This window comes from Narcine bancroftii, chromosome 10 (genome assembly GCF_036971445.1).
Source record: "Narcine bancroftii isolate sNarBan1 chromosome 10, sNarBan1.hap1, whole genome shotgun sequence".
NCBI lineage: Eukaryota > Metazoa > Chordata > Chondrichthyes > Torpediniformes > Narcinidae > Narcine > Narcine bancroftii.
This window is the reverse complement of record NC_091478.1, coordinates 75,830,822-75,844,524: the sequence shown is the minus strand read 5'-3', so window position 1 is coordinate 75,844,524 and position 13,703 is coordinate 75,830,822. Positions and strand designations below refer to the sequence as shown.

The window sequence follows — 13,703 nt, the reverse complement described above, 5'->3', positions numbered from 1 at the left end:
GGACGGGTTGCTCTGGTGCTTCGGGGGTGGGACGATGGCAGACCGAGAGGGGGGCGTTGGGTCCCCCAAAGTGTAGGGACACCGTTCGGAACTGACACTGAAAGTCTAATCCCAGCAACACTGGGGCGCACAATTGGGGAAGGACGAATAATTTGAAGTGGGTGACTGTTACGCCCTGTACTTCCAGCGTGGCGATGCAATACCCCTTTATCCCGGTCGAGTGCGACCTCGTCTCTAATGAGATCCTCTGGGTAGTGGGGATAATGTCAAGTCCACAACGGAGGGCCAGATCTGGCTGGATAAAACTGTCAGTTGACCCAGAGTCAATGCACTTTAATCAGTTCCATTGCTCTGGTGAGGGAATGAGAGCATTGCTGGTTTAGTGTTATTGAAGCAGCCACTGATCCAATTGACAGGGGAGTTCTGCGTGATGACGTCACGCAACAGGATGACGTCACGCAACGGGATGACGTAATAGACATAGTCAATGTTGGAGGAGCAGGTTGGAGGACCTCCCGGAAGTGCTGTTGTGGCGGCGTTGGTCGATGAAAGGTAAGTAGTGGGGTTTGTAGTTGCTCGCGGTTGGCGGTGGGTAGGTCGTCGGTCGCGGCGGTCGGGCTCCGGCGGTCATCAGCGATGGACGCTAGGGTGAGTACCTGGTTGGCCGCGGCGGGTCCCCAGTCGGTCGTGGTGGCTGCATCGGCGGCGGCGTAGGCAGCGGCAGACGGGGAGCGGGCAGCAGCAGCAGTAGCGTCGGCCGCGGGGGTGGCTGTGGTGGCGGCAGCAGCAGCGGTTGCCACAGTTGGGATCGAGTCCGGGTCGAGTGTTCCGCACGGGGGCGAGAGGCGGGCCAACACCATGGTTGCGAGGGTGGGCTGCCTCTTCCGGGTTTGGCGTCTCCGTGACGTCAGGCGTTGCTGTGCAGGGGAGCCTTCATTCTCATTGGACGAAAGCTCTGGGGAAGAAGAGTTTGAATGGGATAGTGGCAGTTGGGCTTCACACGAGGCACTGTGTTTGCCGGCGGCCATTTTAGACCTACAGACTGCAGCAAAGTGGCCCTTTTTAAGGCACTTCTAGCACCTGGCTTTTCTTGCTGGGCACTGGGACCTGCAGTGCTTGTCCCTCCCGCAGAAATAACATTTTGGGTTCGCAGGGGGCAGGGTAGCAGCAGCCGATAGGCCGTCAGTATCTCGGGGGGTGGTAGGGTAGAAGGGCACTCTACTCACATCAGAACGAGGGGTCCAGTCCCTAGAGAACTTGGTGGATTTTTAGGCTGCATCCTCCATTGTGATCGCAATCCGGGCCACGTCCTCTAGTTTTTTCTACCCCTTGTTCGAGCAAGCGCAGCCTCACTTCGTTTGATCGGAGCCTGGCCACATAGGCATCCCGGACGAGATCGTTTGTGATCTCCGCAGCAGTTTTGTCCACACAGTTACAGTCCTTTCCCAACGCCTTTAATACTTGTGAATATGCCCTGCTGGACTCGCCGGGCTGTTGCTTCCTCGACGCAAGCACAAGCCGGGCATGAACTCTGTTCACTGGTTTTCATACAGTTCTTTCAGTACCTTTATGGCTGTGGTGTAAGTGGTCTCATCCTGGATGTTCTCGTAGACTCTCAAGGACACCATAGACAGCAATGCTGTTAGACGCTGGTTATCCTCCTCTACCTGAATGAATCTCAGGAAGTTTTCAAAGTTCAGCAGCCAGAACCTAAAGGCTTTGAAGGCTGTAGCTGACTGTGGGTCGATATCAAGTTTTTCTGGCCGAGTCAGATGCTCCATCCCTGTCAAAAAAAATATTTTTTTCTTTTTGCTAATAAAATTGTAGAGCTCGTCGAAAGAATCAAAGACTTGTTGATCCAAACCAAGGCTTTTATTAGCAAAAGACAGGAGCTCTTCACAGGTGGCCGACCAGTCCGGAATGATCCGACCTGGCTAGGGACACAACCCTTTAAGGCCCAGACAGTAGGCGTGGCTTAGTTCTCAGCCAATCGCTGTAAGCACAGTCTAGATACTGTAACTATATACACTACATACATTGGTGATAGATCTGTACTATCACAAGCTTCCTGAACCTTGCCTATTCTAACTTTTTCTTTTTGATTAATTTCATGACCTTTCTCGTCATCTAGTCTTCTCTTACCTTATCCCTTATCCTATTTTTCCAATGAAACTTACCATTCCTCGACTCCACTTAGTTGGCCCTTCAGCAACTCCCACTTGTCAGTTGTGGGCTTGTCTGCTAATGGCTGCTCCCAGTTTACTCCCCCAGTTTCTGGCCTAATTTCCGCTTCCCAAATTTAGTATTTGTCTGCAAGACCCTTGCTTTTCCCTGTCCTAACTGTCTTGTAATTTAAGATTGATCACTATTCCCAAAATGTTTCACAGTCCCATAGGCAGGAGGTAATAAATAGGTGAATAAGGGTGGGAGGACACGTCAGCAAACGAGGAGGGGGATGGCTTAGTGAATGGAGAGGTGTTATATAGTCAGGATAATGTGAACTATTTGTAACTGCGTAAGAATACACCCTTCTCACTGTAGTGCAAAAAGTCCTGCAAATATTCTGTGTTTTAAAATGTGTGTGTACAAGCTGCTCTAACAATTCCTCCCAAACCACCTCTAAGTACTCTGTCACAGTGTGAACTGTGTCCTGTGATAGTGGAAGACATCAGTAAGTAACATCTCTTCTGTTATTTGAATCTTGCCTCTCTAAGTTATTTAAGAAGTCTCCCAAGTAACACAGAAACATAACAAGTGGGAAGCTGGAGGAAAGAAGACAGAAGGATGGGGAAGAGAGATGAAAGATGGGGTGTAGGCTGGCAGAAACTGGAGAAGTCGATGCTAATATTGATAAATGATTTCCAGGTCAGCAAAAGTGCTGCAAGGATATCCCCAAAGCCTTCTTGAACAAATGTAACATGATTATTGTCTTATGGGTATCCCTGGCCCAAGGCTGCTCAAACTGATCTGGAAAACCAACAAGCACATGGTGGATATATGCAAACAGCAGAAAGAACACTAGCCTTCCCCTCTTAGAGGGGAATCCACACTGGGGACATTTGTCACTTCAGAATGTGCAGAACTATTGTGAAAGCAAGCCATCCTTAACCCAGGATGTCTGCCTAATAAGTAAGGTCTGTGTGTATTATCCACTAGATGATGTGGTCAGTGATCCCGTCCACTAATTTGCTGGTGGCGAGGAGTAGGCTATTGGGCAGTAATTAGTTGGATAATCTTCTAGGTGATTAGAAAGTAACTGGGCAAGTTTCCATGTTGAGGAATAGAGTGAGATGGCTTTGCTAAAGTGATAACTGGGCTGTTGTGGTGGCTTATTTCGTTTGATACATATAGAGCTGTTGGCCATTTTGTGATGTTGGATTAGCATTTCTTCATGTCACTAAAGAGTGGAATCTGTTATGGTGGGGATTCAGGAACTCGAGAGGAGGCTGTAGTGACAAAACTAGTTGACAAATGGTTCGTCTTTGTCTATTGCACTGTCATGCTGGAATTTGCCATTATTGCAGAAGATAATTTTCAAGTAACCTCTTGTTCGTTGTTTAATTGCCACTCACCATTTACAACTATGCATCTCTGTCTTTTGTGTGTTCTTATCATTGTTCTGTGTTGCAGCTGCAACATAATTGGTATCTGAATTTTAAATATGCCTGGTGCTGCTTCCAACGTGCTCCTCTGCATTTCTCAATGAATCAACTTTGGTCAATTTTACCTGATGATAAGAGTAGAGCAAAGAGGCTTTGCACTTTGAGGTTGCCATCTGAAATGCAGTGCTGTCACAGTTGACGGATGCAGATACTCTGCTTTCAGCTGCTGGGTCTCATCTGCCATCTGCTAATTCTGTTACCAAGGGAAGACTATTAATTTGATAACAAAAATATTGCACTTCATTTTAAATGTCTCTTCAATTGACATTTGAGACACGAGCTTCCAGAATAGTGTTTGCCATTAAATGACTTATCTGATGAAGTTTGACAAGGGTTAGATGTTTTATTACATTACATTTTGATACTGTTGATCTGAAATAAAGCTAATGTTAATTTATCCTTCATTCTTATGTTGCTAACCAACTAGTGCATAGACCATCTTAGAAAGGATGTAATGTTGTTGGAGAGGGTGCAGAGCAGATTTACTAGGATAATTCCTGGAATGCAGGGGCTAGAGTATGAGAAGTGTTTGGCAGCTCTTGGGTTGTATTTGTTGGAGTATAGGAGAATGAGAGGGGAATCTCAGAGAGACATTTCGAATATTGAAAGGTTTTGACAGAGTGAATACGGATAAGATGTTTCCCTTGATGGGTGAATCGAGGACAAGAGGTCACAGTCTTGAAATTAGTTATCCAATTAGAACAGAGAGGAGGAAGAACTACTTTAGTCAGAGGTGTCTACATTTAACCACACAGCCTTTTCCCCATATCGCTTGATACCCTTACTAATGAGATACTTGTCCATTTCCTGTTTAAATACTCCCAGTGATCTGGCCTCCATTGCTTTGTGTGACAATGAGTCCCACAGATCCATGACCCTCTTGTGGTGAGATGTAATTACACCTCTAGGTCACCAGGGGTCATCCTTGTATATAAAGCAGTCCAGAGCTACAGTCTAGCCTTCCAGGTTTGTCTTGCAGAGAGACAAAGGCCTCTTAGTGTACATATTAGTTTATTAAAGCTGTCTTATACTTGCACTGCTGGTGTGGTTATTGTCAGTACAGAGTGGAAATTGGAACTAGGTGTGAGCACAATTCAGCTTAGTGTAGAGTCATGGAACAGACTCGATGGGCCTAGTGGCCTGCTTCTGTTCCTTTAACTTGTGCATGTGTGATCAAATTATACACAAGCCAAAAAATGATATATGCCTATAATGTAGGTTTTGTATCTTTATCTTTGCCAAATAAAGGACGCTGTTTGACTTGCTGAGTGTCTCCACCATCGTGTTTTTATTTCAACCACGGTGTCTGCAGACTTCTGTGTTTTATAAATGAGATATCAAGTAAGTTTAGATTTATTTAGTACAGTGAGAAGGGTTATTCTGCAAGCAGCTCAACAGGTCAGTGATAACATTTAAACACCCATAAAAAGTAGGGAACAAGAGCACAATTGCAGAGTATATAATGAGAATCAGAATTTATTATTATGAACATGTCACGATATTGATGTTTTGTGGCAGTGTCACAGTGCAAACATTCATATAAACCTTACAAAAATAAGTAACAATATGCATGAAAAGTCAAAGTAAGGCAGTGTCTTTGGTTCATTGATCATTCAGGAATCTGATGGCAGCAGGGAAGAAGCTGTCTTTGTGCTGCTCAGTTCTCGTCTTCAGGCTCCTGTACCTTTTTCCTGATGGTAGCATTGTGAAGAGGGCATGGCCTGGGTGTTGGGGGTCCTTGAGGAAAGAGGCTGCTTTCTTAACATGTAGATGTCCTCGATGGAGTGAAGACTGGTGCCCATGATGTCGCAGGCTGAGTTAACAACCCTCTGGAGTTTTTTTCTTGTCCTGGCCGTTGGTGCCTCTGTACCAGCCAGAATGCCAGAATAGTGGTACAATGAAAAAAGCATCAATTAGTACAAAGCAAGGGCAGCCTGAGAGCAATCTTGGTGCGTGGAAGATCTTCAAAGCTGTACGAAGATTTAAAAGAGGAATAATAGAAAGGTTAGATTAAACTTGAACAATCTACCTTCAGTTCCACAAATTTCAATTTTATCTAATAACCCCTTTTCAAACACTATCTGGAAGTTCCAATAAATAACACAAGCCATGTCCTACCCTTTATAATTTCATGTTAAATTTAGTTTCACATTTCATCCTTAAGGCAGCAGTGACAAATGTGCAGCGTTCACACAGTTCTCCACTGAACTCTCCGTAAGACTCTCAAGTCTTACAGCAACGTTCTCCTGTAAGGCAAAGCCCCTCCTGAGAGGCAAGCCTGGCTGCAGTTAAAAATCCAAATTGTTTAAAAAAAGGTGTTAAATTAATCAGTATAAAATTACCACATATATTTCAGTCTCTAAAGTCACAGATCTTTCCTATCCTGTCCTAGGCCTTCCAATTGATTCTTTTTCTTTCTTCTTCTTTCCACTGTGCTAAGTGAAAATTTCCACAGCGCTGGTCTTCTTTCTCCCACAAATGTGACTGTTTCCATCTCCCATGCATGTGTGTTCTCCTTGACTCTGCCTGGAGTATCCCGTTGCCGTCATGATGCACCGTAAATAATTACAAAAGACTAGAGTTGTGAAACTATCAGGCTTTTATTAACTACGGACTGGAACAGGCATCAACCTGATTGACTGATCAAGGCAGAGTGGAATGGGGAGCATGCAAAGGGTTATGGGTAGGATTGGTCTCGGGAGGCGTGTCCAGCTGGCAGCAGCCAATTGTAATGTAACAGTGGTTTACCACACTCCACTCTGTGGGGATAACAACTTGAAAGATCAGCTGCTCATTACTTTTAGAGCGTGCATTTGAATTGAATTTTTAAAATCATTTAAAGGTGTTATATAATGCATATCTTTAACTTTGAGACAATGAAACTGTAATTTTAGCTAAATGCATTAAAAATGGCCATGTTTACATTCAAAATGATTTCCTATTGATATCCCTCTGTGCGTTCCTTTTCAGTGTTCCATCTCTCAAGCAAGGTGACGACTGTGGTGCCCGAAAGCTGCCTTCTGATTTTTCTGGGTTTGGGCCTTGGGGGCATTGTCCTTGCAGCAGCTAAGAAACCAGAATATCAACTGGACCCAGATACTTTCTTTCTCTTTCTTCTACCACCAATTGTGTTAGATTCGGGATACTTCATGCCAAGCAGACTATTCTTTGACAATTTTGGAGCAATTTTGATGTATGCAGTGATTGGCACCCTCTGGAATTCATTTACCACTGGAACAGCACTTTGGGGCATTAAGTTAGCTGGCCTCATGGGTAAGATGCATCCTTCAATATATTTACAACTACAAATGAGTTCACACTATGAAAAAAATCTGCACTATCTATGGGAAAACAGTAGAGTTACAATTGTTTGTTTATTTGAAGGCCAAGTATTTGGGATTTAAATTCAGGCATGCAGCACGGTAACAGGACTTTCCAGCCACAAGCCTGTGCCACCAAATTATACCCAAATGACCTACAACCATGTACATTTTGAAGGGTTGGAGGAAACAGAAGCACCTGGAGGAAGCCTACACAGACATGAGGAGAACATACAAACTCCTTACAGACATTGTGGAATTCAAACCCAAGTTGCTGGTGCTGGAACAGCGTTGTGTTAACTGCTACACTAACCATGCCGTTGTAAAGTTGAATCCATCATTCTTTCTGTTTATGCTCAGAATTGTACAATTACATTATATAAAATTACTTTAGTTCATGCAATTTTATTCCAATGACTTGGTTTTTCAACGCCCTTGAGCTCTTCTTCTACTACCAACATCTCTGAGCATGTTCCTTTGTCCAGGAGCCTTCTCCACAAATCGTGGACCTTTTCATACACATTCAGTACTCCCAATCCATTTGGATCCTATCCTCTGATGCTCTAGATCTATTCATTGCTAACTGCTGTGCAAAATTGACTGTTTAGAGTTTTCCATAGAACTTTACAGCACAGAAACCGGCCCCTTCAGGCCCTTCTAGTCTGTGCCAAACCATTTTTTTTCCTAGTTCCTCTGACCTGAATCCACTCCATTGCCCTCCACACCTCTCCCATCCATGTACCTGTCCAATTTCTTCCTAAGGTTAAAACTGAGCCCTCATTCACCACTCCAGCTGGCAGCTTGTTCCACACGACTGTGAAAGTCAGCCTGTGCTGTAATAAAATAAACAGCAAAACCAATAAGCATACAACAGTTTCTTTATTCAGACTTGATAATGCTAGAAGGAGTGAAGGGTACAAAGAAAGAGTTCAGTAACTCATTCTCTACACTGCATCCACTCAAAGCATACAAATTATCCATCCCATATGTATACACCTTTGACACTCTACGAGTCACACAACTGCCATTCTCTGAATTTACAATAATATGTTCCCTTGCAATGTCTTCAAATAGCTGGCAACCATCAGGGTATCTTTACTCTTGGTGTATTTACATTACTGCATTATTTGTGGTTTTAGTTTGTTATGGGCCTAGAGGACCCCAAAACCCAGTAGCAATAGAAATTCACCAAGACAAATGGTTACTTAAACAAAAGCTACTTTTAATTTTCTTTAAACATAAAAACAGGATCAAACTTTAACTTATAACTCTTGACTTTCTAATTCTAAGCACACGTGTATGAGATGTGTGTACATTCAGAAAAGTTATTTGATTCACAGTCCAATCTCACTTCTCACTCTCCAAGTTCACTGGTATCAGGCAATTCTTATACTGTGCACAGAATTTAACATTTATGAATCTTCACCAGGCTTTGGTGCTTGAATGGTAAATGGTTACCACTCAGGAAGATTATTGTCGGTTTTCAGAGAGAAATTTGTTGCTTGTTGGACACAAACTGGTTCCTTCCGATCAGCCACTTCAGTGTCTTGCTGAAGAAACTTGCCCCATCAGGGTTTTCCAGATGATAACCTCTTTCTTTCAGGTCATCACCGAGTTCCTTTTTTGTTTCCCTTATCTTAGGTGAAACACCACACAGCCAGCCATCTCCTCTTGTATGGACCACAAGCTAAATAGGCTGAACTAATAACTCACAACCTGTCTTCAAAATGGGGGTTCAAACAAGCTTGCCAGCTTGTCCTGTTCCAGTCCCAGCTGCTGCTGCTGAACTGTCGAACTGAATTCACTCTCTGTCTCTCTCTGAGAAAAGCCTGTTTTCAATTCTTTCTCTCAGTTTGCAAAAACACATGACCTTCTTAGAACAGCAAACTGCCACAACAGCAGATCACTGTCTCCATCAATTCATATCTTATTATTCTGAGATGGCCTTGCCATTTGCACCTCGTTGTGAAATCCTTTAGCAAAGTAATTTCCATTGTCTTTACAAAGGCACTGGGCCCTGGAGTGTCTGGTTTGAGCAGACAGAGCTCTTGCGTTTTACATGAGATGTTTTGAAATGTTAGTGTTTGTTTGTGTCCTATATTAAAAACCCCACAATCTAACTCTCCCAAAAACATATCTATACATAATATAAAATATAACAATCTGTCACATTATATACTATCTCACTACTGCACATGGAAGGTCATATTAGAAGATGGTTTCATTCCCACCATGTTACAAGGCAACTATATTCTCACCTAATTCATTAACCCTTTGTTAAGTATATTTGTTAAACTTACTCTTTCACATTCCCACCACTCTCTGTGAAGAAGTTTCCCCTCATGTTTGCCCTAAACTTTTCCCCTTTTACCCTTAACTCATGTCCTCTCGTTTGTATATTCCTTTCTCTCATTTCCTCTGTCTTTGTCACATCTGCTCCCAGGATGAGGTCTTCCATTCCAGATCATCTAAGATGTCCTGCTTCTTTAAAGAATCTGGCTTTCCCTCTACCACTCTCAACTCAGCCCTTACCTGCATCTCCTGCATTACCCAGACATCTGCACTGGCCCCTTCTGCTCCTAGATGCAACAAGGACAGGATTCCCCTAGTCCTCCGCATCCAACATATTATGTTCTACAATTTCCATCGCCTACAACATGATCCCACCACCAAACACATCTTCCCCTCTTCTCCCCTTTCTGCCTTCTGCAGGGACCACTTCCTCCATGACTCCCTCATCCACTCATCCCTTTTCACTCATCCCTTGGTTACTTCCCCTGTGACCACAGGAAATGCTGCATTTGTGCACACACCTTCTCCCTCACCACCATTCAGGGCCCCAAATCATCCTTCCACGTGAAACAGCACTTGACTTGTGAATCCCAGGGGTCATTTACTGCATCTGGTGCTTCTGTTGTGGAGTGACTGGACGCAGACTGGGAGATCATTTCGCTGAACACTTTTACTCTGTCTACAGCAATGGTGGGGATCTCTCAGTTGCCAACCATTTCAATTCCCTGTCCCATTTCTGTGTCGAAATGTCTGTCCTTGGCCTTGCACTGCTAAATCAAGGTCACCCGTAAATTGGAGGAGTAAAGGCTAATATTCTGTCTGGGCACTCTCCAACTGGATGATATTAACATTGAGTTCTCCAGTTTCTGTTAGGCCATTCTCTTGTCTCCCTTATCCTCTGTCTCCTTTGCTCCAGCTCTCCATCCCCTTCTTTCAAAGAGCTATCCCCTCCCCCATCTCCTCCCAGCTTTTTTCTCTTGTGCTTTCCCACCCATATTTACCTATGTCCTCTTGCCTATGATACCGTGCTCCTCCCCCGCCCCCCGCAATTTTATTCAGGCGCCTCAATGTTAATATCATCCAGTTGGAGAGTGCCCAGACAGAATATTAGCCTTTACTCCTCCAATTTACGGGTGACCTTGATTTAGCAGTGCAAGGCCAAGGACAGACATTTCGACACAGAAATGGGTCAGGGAATTGAAATGGTTGGCAACTGAGAGATCCCCACCATTGCTCATACCCTGATGAAGGGCTTGAAATGTTGTTATTACATAAAGAATGTTGCATGACTTGTGGAGTTTCTCCAGCACTTTTGTGCAAAAATTATGTCAGGGATAGATAAGATAGAGGTAGCAAAGTTGTTTGCACTAATATGTGAAACAAGAAAAAGGAGATATAGCCTCACGATTTGGGGGAATATATAAAGTTGGAAGATGATAAGGACCTTCTATTCCCAGATTGTAATTAAACTTTTAAATTATCTGACTAAGGAAGCAGAAGAGGCTTCAATAAATATATTTAAGACAGAGTTACTTAGAATTTTATATAGTGGGGGAATTATGGGGAAAGCCAGGTAGGTGGAGCTGAGTCCACGGCAGGAGCAGCTATGATCACATAGAATGGCGGACTGAGCTTGACGGGCTGGATGTCCGATTCCTGCTCCTGTTTTTAATGTTCTTGTAGAGAATTCCAGAAATTCATGAAGTTCCTAGACATTTCAGTTTTAAATATCTGTCCTCTGATCTTGTCACTTAAGTCCACCAGTTTGAGATTTTCCCACTAGTGGAAATAAACGTGTTCCCACCAAACTCTTCCCATTCCTTCCCTCTCACTCCATGCCAATTGAGTTGCTAATTCACTCTTTACAGATTCTTCTTCAATTTTACTTACTTATCTTTCGAATCCAATTAGCAGGTACAATTGAAAAAAACCATCAAATGGGTGTATAAATGTACGAGTAGACAAAAAAAACAGTCAAAACAAATAAATGTAGCCAGTCACCATTTTGCGATATTGTTCACTAGCATAATTGTTGGGGATTCAACTGATTTCATTTGGTCTTTATTACAAACTATTGATATTTCACAATCCCAAGAATTAAACTCCTTTTATACAGGTAGTTAATTGAATTCTGCCAAAATGATGGATGACTGATCTAATATGGATATGCATTTTTGCATTACATGACCATGTAAATTTATTTTTTCAAAAACTGTCCACCTCTGGAAAAATTGATAAAACTAAATAGGTCACTCTCTGTTTTTGTTGCGCATTTTAAACGATTGCCATTTATCAGACCTTGCCTCTGCTGACGTTAATGCTGTCTCCACGGTCAAGTACTGTGACTAATGGGGAATTCAGTCTGTGGTAAATCACTGCCATGGAAACTGCACTAGGTTACAGAGGTAATGAGCACTCACAGGCACACCACTCCTCCTCGACTGTGAACCACAATTTTTTTCAACTGGCTGTATATGTGTATTTAACTTTAGTTTATATAGCATTTGATATAAAATTGCTTAAAAGCTGATTCTGTAGCTACAATACAATATTGTCCAATAGATAAATACTTTGTTATAAAGACAATAAGCAGAGAAAATAACATGTCAGTGTTGTCATTTCTGGTTGTCACATGTTCTTCCACCTTAACAGGCCTTTGACAAGGTCCTGCCTGGGATGTTGGTCAGCAAGGTTCAGTCTCTTGGCATCCATGATGAGATAGTAAATTGCATTAGACATTGGCTTTGTGGTGGAAGCCTGAGTGGTAGCAAAGAATTGCCTCTCTAACTGTAGGCCTGTGACTAGTAGTGCGCCTCAGAGATTAGTAATGGTCTATTGTTGTTTGTCATCTATATCACTGATCTGGATGATAATGGTAAATTGGTTCAGTAAATTTGCAGATGACTTGAATTAGGGGTGTAGTGGACAATGAGGAACACTCTCAAAGCTTGCAGTGGATCTGGATCAGGTGCAAAAATTGGCTATAAAATGGCAGATGGAATTTATTGAGGTGTTGCAGTTTGGAAGGACAAACCAGGATAGGACTTGTACGGTAAAGTATGGGGAACTGCGGAGTGCAGCAGAACAGAGGGAACTAGGAATAAAGATACATAATTACTTGTAAGTGCTGTCACGGGTAGAAAGGGCCATAAAGAAATCTCAGAATATTAGCCTTCATAAATCGAAGCATTGAATACAGGAGTTGGGATGCTATGTTGAAGTTGTATTAGATATTGGTGAGATGCTGTCCAAGTTGTATAAGGCATTGATGAGGCTAAATTTAGAGAATTGTGTGCAGTTTTGATCACCTACCTACAGGAAAGTTATTGATATTGAAAGAATGCAGACGAAATTTACAGGGATGTTGCCAAGACTTGAAGAGCTGAGTTATAGGGAAAGGTTCAATAGGTTAGGACTTTATTCCCTGGAGCATTGGAGAATGAGAGGTGATTTGATGGAGATATATAAAATTATGATGTGTATAGAAAGGGTAAATGCAGACAGGTATTTTCCACTGAGGTTGGGTGAAAGGTAAAAAAAATTAAGGGGAACATTAGGGGGAAACCACTCAGAGGTTGGTGAGAGTGTAGAATGAGCTGCCAGCAGAGGTGGCAGATGCCCGTTCAGTATCAGTATTTAAGAGAAGATTGGATAATTACATGGATGGAGGGGGAACGGAGGGCTATGGTCTGGGAGCAGGTCATTGGGACTAGGCAATTTGGCAGAGTCTTGATGGGCCAAATGGCCTGTTTCTATGCTGTAGTGTTCCATGATTTTATGGTTCACAACCCTTGTTCTTACTCATTCTGTTAGTCTAATTACATCACTGTCTTGTGGCGCAGCAATTTCTCATGCCATTGAGAAATACAGCTCCCTCATCAAAAGCAAGCAAAGTTTATGTTACACGACTGTATAATTCACAGTCTGATGCTTTATTTCCTAGTCTTCTATACATTTTATAATCTTGTTATGTTTCTCCCAGTTTTATTGTAGTGACGCCAAGAGAATCTGAAAAAATTGTCAACCCTGCTTGCATTTATTATGGGTTCATGTACTGAATGTTAAAATAATGTAGAATATCCTATGAAGAGGCATCACTTCTGGTATCATTGATTTTCTATATCTTGTTCATTTTCCTCAGGTCCTAAAGTAGAAGCTGGTTTGCTTGAGTTCCTGCTTTTCGGCAGTTTGATATCTGCAGTGGACCCTGTGGCAGTGATAGCTGTGTTTGAGGAAGTCCATGTGAATGAAACACTGTTCATCATTGTGTTTGGCGAGTCACTGCTTAATGATGCCATAACTGTTGTAAGTAAACACTTCTGTTATACAGGTACACAATCCTTTATCCGGACATCTAAAATCTGGAAAGCTCCAAAAATCGCCATTTTTTTCCTGGTGCTGGTACAGCGGAGGGAGAGAAAGAGAGACA

General features: G+C 42.8%; 1 protein-coding gene across 4 annotated transcripts in view; it reads left to right on the top strand.

Annotated features, from left to right (window-relative positions):
* Nucleotides 1-13,703, top strand: part of slc9a5 (solute carrier family 9 member A5) — a 169,890-nt gene that overhangs the window by 76,854 nt on the left and 79,333 nt on the right. For all 4 annotated transcript variants that reach the window (XM_069901419.1, XM_069901420.1, XM_069901423.1 and 1 more), the window contains exons 2-3: nt 6,633-6,935; nt 13,416-13,579. In XM_069901419.1, the coding sequence (XP_069757520.1) occupies nt 6,633-6,935; nt 13,416-13,579 (467 nt within the window). The remainder of the gene's footprint in view (nt 1-6,632; nt 6,936-13,415; nt 13,580-13,703) is intronic.